Below are 9076 nucleotides of genomic sequence, written 5' to 3'. Positions count from 1 at the left end.
GGAATGGACCCAGCCATCTCCGCACAGCAGATGTGAGTCACACAGGCTCAAGCACAACTTCCCTGAGGCCTGCTGCTGTGACCAAGGAAGCCAGCCTGGGGAAGTAGAGACCGAGCTGTGTCCGGTGGTGGCTGAGGCCCTAGCTGAGCATGGGAGGGAGGACATGGGCAGGGCAGGACAATTGCCAGACACGTTTGCCCTGTTCAGGGTGGGAGAAACCCCAGGGAAGGGTAAAGCAGCTGGACGGCGGCTACTGGACATGGAAACAACTTATCAGGGCATGACCATGGAACTGATGGGTTCTCCTACCCAAAAGAGCCTGAATCACAGCCCATCGGGGCAGGGGGCCCTAAGACAGGACTCTGTCCTGAGGGTGAGGGCAACAGGTTGACCCCACCAGCAGAAATGTGTTCCCGGCATATGCATAGCCCTGGCCTTGAGACGCAGCTCCAGAGGGAGCCTCCAGTGTGGGGCACCCCCCGGAATCCATACCTAAGCACCCCTGGGACACCGGCGCCCCAGAGATATGGCTGGGTTAAGACCAACCTTGCAGGGAGACAAACCTACACTGATACCCCACCAGACGCTCATGGGGTCACTTCCTAGACAACCTAGGTGTCAGGACACCCCGGGCTGCAGCCAGGATGGCTGACCCATGGAGGAATGTGGGTTCCCTCCCCTCATCTTTCAGAGAGGATGGTAGAGAGAGACAGAGAGGAGGTAGTGGCAGGACTCAGTTTCAAACCCAAAGGTTCCGGAGTGGCCAAAGGGCTGGGGGCCACATGAAAACTTCCTATGTGCATCCTGCTCATGTCATCAAACAGACCAGACCAAAGGGAGGACGTGAAACTGCTCTGCCCTGTGCTGTGAAAACTGTACACTTGGTTAGAAACTGTGCTGTACGCATCTCACAAGTGCCAAGTAGAACGGCTACCACGGAAATGGGCACTATGCTGGGGTGTCTCCGAATAACCATGGTGATCTCGAACCTCCCAGGTCAGAGGATAAAGCAGCCCTGCTCTGTTCGGCCCCCGAGGGAGAAAAGCTGTGACGAAGTGGGAATCTTCTGTAATATTTTTTATGAATCTTGTATGCCTCGGTTTCCCTCTGTACTCTGTGTTGCTAGCCAGTTTGGGAGTGGAGAGTTAAATCTGCTCTTGGGGGGCAGTGCAGGGCAGGAGAGGGGTGTCTGGGCCCTAATGAATAGGGTCATTGGGGAACTGGTTGAAACTGACCCAGCTCAAGAGAGGGTCCTGAGGGACAAGGGGAAGCCCTAAGGACTGGGCACTGGGGCAGCAGGCAGGACTTGTATGACCTTGCCTGGAGCCAAAGGATTGGGAGGTGACCAGTGGAGGACCAAGAGTAGGCTTCTGGAAGAATTGGCCCGACTAAGGACGCCAGAGAGAGACAGTGCCTGAGATGGAATCCGCTACAGCGAGGCAGGTGGTTTGCTTGGGCTTGGCCAGAGGGATTGTGCGTTACCTTCCTTTCTCTGGGCTACCCTCAGGACTTGGAAAGCCATGTGCCAGGGGCCTAACCAACCCTGCTTTGGTTGGAAAAGCTGCCCTGTGTCACTGCAAACACCGGCTGGGGTGCATCAGGCCCTGGAGAGTTACACATTCCTAAGAGGACATCTGGCTCAGTTGGCCTCGCTGGCCAGAGCTCACCACGTGAGGCAGGAAAACTGGAGTCCAGAGGCAAGTGAGGTTATGTGGACGGCCCTAGAGGAAGAGTGGGACCCCCTTGGGGGCTTGGTCCACTGAGCAGAGTCCCCCAAAGCAGTGGTTCCCAACGTTTTTCTCTGCCGTGGCACACCTTGATACCATCATGTGACTCCCGTAACGTCAAGTTCATATGACCATGGTGTAACGTTGCGTCTATCATAGGCCACTCTTAATTTTGACTCATGAATATTCAGGAACCAATCCAGAACGAGGCTAGTAGGGTTAAAATCAAAGCAAACATGGCAGCTAGCGTTAGATCGCGATCTGTTGTTTGTGCCAGAATTAACATTTTCAGACAGTGGAAACTAACATTAAAGCTAAATATAAGAACTCTGGACATAAGCATGCTCAGTGGAGACAGAGACACGCCCTTGAGAATAATGTTTTGAGATGACAAGCAATTAATAGTTAATCATTTCTGCTCATTCCTAAAATAGTCTTCCCAAGTGCGTGTCACTTTCTTCGCTGTTTTTAAATGCGATATAATTACTTATAATGCCGTTCCAGATCTGGCTCGTTCCAGCTATTACCCTAAGTCAAATGTAAATATAAAACATAGGCTTGAATTGTATGTCTTTTTTTATGTGCATCGTCATCAAAGGCTCATTGCAGCACATTGCATTCATCAGGGCACGTCCATCTGTGTTTACTTTTTCTCCCTTAGCCTCACTTTGGGGAATGGAATGTGACGTGTGCATAGTATTTGAATGGGGCCTCGTCCCGGTAGCAAACGTACAGCCTGCCATCCAGCTCCAACGCTCATTAGAATACAAGGGAAGGTTCTTTGTTCTCACATATAGTTTTTCAAAAAATTCCAGAGCCCACCTGTTGGGGACTGCTGGCACAGCAGTGTGCCGCGGCACACCGGTCGGGAAACACTGCTCCAAGGGACTGTGGAAAAGCCAGGGTGTAACGCCGACCCTGTGGATCCGTGACAGAGGGCAAATGGAAACAGCACCACTGTTAATGCTCTGTCATCGCCGGGCATTTTAGCAGAGCCATTCAGTGAACAAGGGGATGGGGAGGAGCTGGAGTAGTGAAGGGTTGGGTGGTCTCCCCCACTCCAAACTAGCCACTGGTGGGGAGGGGGGATTTCCCTGACTTGGGGCAGGAGCAGGAAGGTGGGTACCTAGAGCAGCTCATGGGCTGGGCTGGAGGTGGAGACCAGCTTAGGACAGCAGCAAAGACGGGCTTGGGGGGACAGTACGATTGGGAATGAGGGGAGACTATCTGGGATCCCAGCTGGGGAGAAGGGCCTGGCCTAGTCAGAGCCTTAGCAGCCCCCAATGGGGTTGCCAACTGGGCATTCAGGCCCTGCCCCCTGGCAATGCACGGTGAGAGAGAGGGGCCAGCAGAGGGGCAGGCAGACCCAGGGGGAGGGGGTCTTCTTAGAAAGGCCCATAAGGGAGTTGCGAGGGAACTTCCTGCTGGCGAAGAAGGGGGGTCACCAGCTGTCAAGAAGCGGGGTCCACTTGGAGCTGCTTGGGTCCCCCTGGGGGCTGGAACGGCGACGGCGATGGGGGGTGAGGGCCTCCCTCCCCGAGGCCTTGTTAGCGGGAGGACAACATCATCACAAACTCTGAGAGAGACACAACGTGGGATCAGGAGTGAGCGAATACCAGCGCCTCCCTCTGCACATCCGGCACAACACAGCCTGACTGCACTGTCCTGTGCTGCCCCCCACTGCAGCCCACTCCTCCACCCCCTGGACTGTACCCCTAGCCATGGCTCCCCCTACCAGGCTTCAGGAGGCTGCAGCCCATCCCAAACAGTGGAGCAAGTGGAGCTTCTGCATCAGGGGGCATGGGGCTGAGGGGGTCTGTGGAGAGCAGGGCAAGGGCTTGGAGCAGCCAAAGGGCAGGAATCATGCCCCCGGGAGGCAGGATGCTGGGGGGAGATTGTCCCCTCCACCCCCCAGCCATCACTGCCCCTCCTTTCATGTGCCCCTCCCCAGTCCTAGCTCTGGCTCCCTCCCCTGCTCCATCCAATCCCACAGCAGGCAGCTCTGCCCCAGGCACCACCCACCCCAACCCTGTGAAAAAAACAGCCCCCCTGGGGCTCCAGAAAGTGGGGCTGAGCCTCACCCTGTTCTGGAGGGGGTGGGGAGTGGCTCTTTAGCCCAGAAACCTAGACCCTATAGCTCTGGGTTAAAGGCCCAGCACACAACTAACCACAAGGGGGAGAGCACAGACAGGACTGGGGAAGGGGGTTGTCACAGGAAGACATTGGTAGGGAGAGAAGCGGGAGGTCTCTGCAGGGATGCGTCCTTGCTGGAGGGGCGGAGGAGATATCCCCAGGGCTCAGTGTGGAAGGAGGTGGGGGATCTCTGGCACCAGTGGGTGGGAGGCAGGTTCCCAAAGGCCAGTGCAGTTAGTGGGGGGAGAGGAGTCCCTGGGTCAATGGGTGGGGGCTGCAGAGCGTCTCTCACCATCAAAGTCCACATGGCCGTCCCCATTGAGGTCAACATCGCGCAGGATCTCCTCCACCTCCGGCAGCGGGACCTGCTCCCCCAGCAGGGCCAGGAGGGCGTCCTTCAGCTCTGTGCTGCTGATCTCCCCATCCCCGTTCCTGTCCAACTGGGTGGGGGGTGGGGGAGAAGAGAATAGAGTGAATGTGGGATGGCCAGGCTGGATGGGTGCCAGCCACATCCCCGCCCTGCTCCCCCTCCCCCCTGACCCCATGTTCCCCCTTCTTCCTATGCCCCCATACCTCACGGAAGGCAATCTTGAGCTCGCGCACCCCCACCATGTGGGCCGTCTCCTCACGCAGCTTTGGACCCATCATCTCCACAAAGTCCTCAAAGTCCACGCGCCCACCCACTGTGGAAGAGACACGGAGATCAGTGCCCAGCCCCTGCAATGGGGAGGGGTCCCACGGAGGGAAGTCGTGTGAGGGGAGGGGTGTCTCTCTGGGGCCAGGGTGGGGTGCCATGGGGGGGGAGCAGTGTGAAGGGCGGGGGTCTCTCTGGGGCCAGGATGGGGTGCCACGGGGAGGAGCAGTGTGAGGGGAGTGGGGTCTCTCTGGAGCAGGGGCAGAGGCAGGTCCCACGGGGGGAGCAGTGTGAGGGGAGTGGGGTCTCTCTGGGGCAGGGGCAGGCCCCTTGGGGGGAGCAGTGAGGAGGGGTCTCATGGATGGGTGGGATGCTATGCGGGGAGGGACCCCTGGGGGTACAGCCATTCCCCCCACTCACTCCTCATCTTGATGTGCTGGGAGATCTCAATGAGCTCCATCTCGGTGGGCATGTAGCCCATGGTGCGCATGCAGGCGCCCAGATCCTTGTAGCTCACGAAGCCATCCTGGTCCGTGTCAAACTCCTTGAAGGCATCCAGCAGCTCTGCCGAGGGGAAGAATCAGAGCCGCCCTCAGCACTGGGGTGCCTACCCCGGGCATCCCCAGGGGGGGCTCCAGGGAACCCAGCCGCAGTGGGGTGAGGGCTGGGTCAGAACCAACCCAAATTGGCCATAAGTGTGTGAGGGGTGACCCCTTCTTTGGCCACTGCACTGATGCCACCCAGCACCCATGACCCTGCCACCAGGACCCCCAGGGATGCACGGTGAGGGGTTCCACCACTAGCAGTGCTTCCAGCCGGTGCGCCCCCTAGTGGTCGTTCTAATCATAAAGTGGACAATGCCAGGTGGGCTATGCTACCCAGAATCTTCTGCTGCAGGCTGAGTGTGCCTGGGTTTGCAGAGATTCGTTCTAACCCAGGACAGGGTCACAACTGGGAGAGTCTAAAAATAAATCCAGACCCACCCACCCCCCCGGGCGGCAGGCACTGTGCCCTTCCTTGTGTCCCTGGTCCTCAACCCACAGGGGGCTGGGCATGGTTGAGAGACGGACACAATCCATTGCCCCACCTCTGAGAGGGCAAACAGACATGGCCAGGCCCCAGTGCCCCCCTGCCAGGGGCAACCCCCCCACTCGTGGTCGAGAGCCCCGCAGCCACCAGGGCTCCTGCCAACTCACCATCCAGTTCTATTGGGGACAGATCCCGCTCCTGGGGGCAGAAACAAGAGCAGTCAGTTAGACCCCAGGAACATGGGGTGGACCCCCTTAGATAGGCCGCCCCAGTATGGAGCTTGTGCCAGGGAAACCCTCCCCACAAAACCCACCTCTAGGAGCCATGACAGCAGGGCAAGCGGGGTCAGGAGCCAGGGCGGGCGACAGCAGGAAAGCGCTAAATAGGTAAAACTGCCCCCATCCCAGGGCAAGCAGGGATTGAACAAGGCAAGTGGGGGAGGAGGGCAGAGGGTAGAGCAGCCCCCCAAAGCAAGCAGGGGTGGAGGAGAGGGGCTCCATGCCCAGGGTGTTTCTGTGACTCCCAGGGATGCTGGAAGCTCAGTGCAAATGCCCCCACCCACTGCCCTTTGTAACTCAATCCCCATCAGCTTCCCCACTAGGATGCCAGCCTTGAACAGCCGGGTCAGCGTGGGCAGAGCCGCATGCTCCAGCCCCACAGCACAGGGAGCGCCCCCATGCCAGCCTGCCTCAGCCAACTGGCCCCCCACTGCCCAGCGCCTGAACCTGCCTGTGCCCCCGCCCCAGGGCCAGATCAGAGCCGGTGCCCCCTAGAGGGGAAAGGCCCTGTGTTCCATTTGCTGCCCCCTGAGCCAGGCAGTCCCCCCGCCCCAGGGCCGGATCGGAGCCTGCGCCCCCTAGAGGATTTTGGGCTGGGCAGTGATATTTTATTGGAGAAATGTGGGGAGGGGGTCTCATTTCTCTGAGCGCACACCTCATTATGGGGAGGAGTGATGTGAAGGGTACAGCGGGGGAGGGAGGGCACAGGAGGTGCTGTTAGGGTGTCAACTTCATTTAGAAGTCACAGAAGTGGGTGAGAAATCCCAGCCAAAATTAACCTGCTGAAACTGGGATTAAGGAGATTGTGAGCAAAGCTGTGATCTCCAGCCCCAGCCTGGCTCAACAGCCAGGTCCCAGTGTCCCCCACCCACACTCCAGTCCTCCAACGGTTCCCGTTCAACCCCTACCCCACTCCCCCCAGAAGGGCCCTGCTCCTCCCTCCATCCCCTGAGGGCCTCTACTCCCACTCCCCTGGAGGGGCTGACCTGCTCCCCCCATCTCTGACTGGCCCCGGCACTGGCCGCCCCACGCCCAGGGATAATGGGATTGGCAGGCTCCCAGCAGGGAGCTGAGAAGGGGCTATTTATACCAGCTAATCGGGGTGACAGGGTGCAGGCAGCAGGGCCATTGTTAAGCCCCAGGGGCGCCATGCCATGCTGCAGCCCACTGAGCCGCCTGGGGGGGCAGAGAAGGACCCGGAGGACTGGGCTCCATCCCTCCAGGCTCTTGGCCCCAGGAAATGATGGGCACCGATGGGGCTTCCCCATTTCACATCTGGGAATGGGGACCGCTGACCCACTGGGGACTGCAGTGCCCCATTCTCCCCCGCCCCTTGGGCCCCTTCGAGCCTGCCCAGCACCTCCTCTCTCTGGAGGAGCCTGGGGGCAGGGTGCCTGCCCCCCAGCACCGTTCTGGGCATCAGAGAGCTGTACCCGCTGCACAGACACCCTGCCCAGCTGCCCCTATCCCACCCTAGCATGCCCCCACCATGATCATGCCCGCCCAGCCATGGCCTGCCCACCCCACCCACACAATCCAGCTAGTCATGCCCCAACCCACCCCAAAGTACCCCCCAACCAACACCATCCAACCAGCCATGCCCCCACTGCCTCCCTGCTGCAGCTGCCCCTCCTCTCCCAGCCCACCCCCACACAGCACCCCCCCACCTCACGCCCACCCCTTCTCTCACCACTGCCTTGTCCTCTCCACCCCCCCACCTCACGCCCACCCCTTCTCTCACCACTGCCTTGTCCCGCACTCCCCTAGCACCTTTTTGCCTATCCTTCCCCCTCTTCGTACCCATGATCCATCCTCCTCCCCTAGTGCCCAGCCCCCCCGGCAATCCATCCCCTCCTCCTGCCCCCACACACCCATACCCCACCGCCGCACCTGTATCTCTGCTCCCATCCCCTGTGCCTCCATGCCCTGCCCCATCCCACCCCCATGTCCTCATCCCACTCTGCCCCCCATGCCCTGCCCTCTGCAAACCCCCATGCTGTGCCCCATCACTGCTCCCATTCCCATGTACCCATCCCTGCCCCCCACCCAGTGCCCCATCCCCACCCCACACCCAGCACTCCCATGCCCCACCCTGGAGCCCCATGCTCTGCCTCCCACTCCCAGAACCCCTATGCCCTGCCCCACACCCAGTGTCCTCATGCCCTGCCTCCCTGGTGCCCCCATCCTGCTCTGCCCCCCCTCCCCACCCCAGGCCAGCGCACCCTGCCGAAGACAGTGTTGAGGAAGGGCGAGTAGGCCTTGTTGGCGTCGGCATGGCCGTTGGCGTGATGCTTCTTGCCGTGCTTGCGCCCGTGGCTGGAGTGGGAGCTGCGGCGTGACTCGGAGCCAGGGCTCTTGCTGGCTTTGGGCTCTTCCTCCTCCTTAGGGGGCGCCTGCCCCCCCTTATTCGGGTCCTGTCCCCCTTTGCATGTCTCCGACTCGACCTCGTCGGGCCGCTTGTGGGGCATGGGGCCGGGCACCGGGGCACGGCAGCCGGCTCTGGGACAGGCGGCTCCAGGACAGGCACAGAGCGAGGGGACGGGAGGGCAGGGCCTTAAGAAGGAGTCAGAGAAATCCTCTTATTTCCCCACCTCCACCTCCAGGAGCACCAGGGCTGGGGGGCAAAGCCAATTAGCTGGGATTACAGGCAGGAAACTGGCAGCTCAGCTGCTCCAGCACCAGCCCCACCGGTATGGATCGCTGCCTCCCACCGATGCCCCCTGGCACCTCCCAGCTCCCTGTCCCTCCCCACTGCCCCCCACGGCTCCCCCTCCTCTCCTCTCCTCATCCCCTCCCCACTACCTCCCATGGCTCCCCTTCCTCTCACTACTGCTCCCCAGCTCCTCTTCCCTCCTTATCCCCTCCCCACAACTCTTCAGCTCTCCCTCCCCACAACTGTCCCTCCCCACAGCTCCCCCTCCTCTCACTACTGCCCTCTTGTCACGGGCTCACAGATCAAGCCCACCCCCCCGTGCGGTCCGTGGGGGGAACCCCCTTCAGTGAGACAGCCCTTCTCTGAGAGCAGCGGAAACTACCTCAAAATGGGGGAACCATGAGCACCCGAACTGTGGCCCCGCCCCCCTCATGCCAGGCATTGCCCCTTCGCCCGAAGCCCTGTCCTTGCGCCGCCCCACCTCCTGGAGCCGCACTTCTCAGAGCCTTAGCACACCTGTTTCTCGCCGTGGGCCCCCTCAGGGAGGCCACTCGCTCTGGACCCCCACGGCCTCCACTCCTCAAAGGGAATAATGCAACCCCATTCTCTAGACTGGAGCGAC

At 60.4% G+C, this 9076-nt stretch overlaps 1 protein-coding gene across 1 annotated transcript; it reads right to left on the bottom strand.

Annotated features, from left to right (window-relative positions):
* Window positions 1–2504: 2504 nt before the first annotated feature.
* On the bottom strand, window positions 2505–8269 carry LOC101934167 (calcium-binding protein 2). The gene is made up of 6 exons (XM_005280568.2): window positions 8024–8269; window positions 5691–5721; window positions 4915–5058; window positions 4434–4543; window positions 4153–4300; window positions 2505–3303 (listed from the first exon to the last, which is right to left on the bottom strand). Exons 1-6 carry the CDS (start codon window positions 8267–8269, stop codon window positions 3275–3277), a joined length of 708 nt encoding a protein of 235 aa, XP_005280625.2. The 3' UTR covers window positions 2505–3274.
* Between the last annotated feature and the right edge of the window lie 807 nt (window positions 8270–9076).

The sequence above is a fragment of the Chrysemys picta genome, chromosome 4 (assembly GCF_011386835.1).
Source record: "Chrysemys picta bellii isolate R12L10 chromosome 4, ASM1138683v2, whole genome shotgun sequence".
In the NCBI taxonomy this organism is placed as follows: Eukaryota; Metazoa; Chordata; order Testudines; family Emydidae; genus Chrysemys; species Chrysemys picta.
The sequence above is the reverse complement of the archived record's forward strand: the minus strand, read 5'-3'. Positions and strand labels throughout refer to the sequence as shown.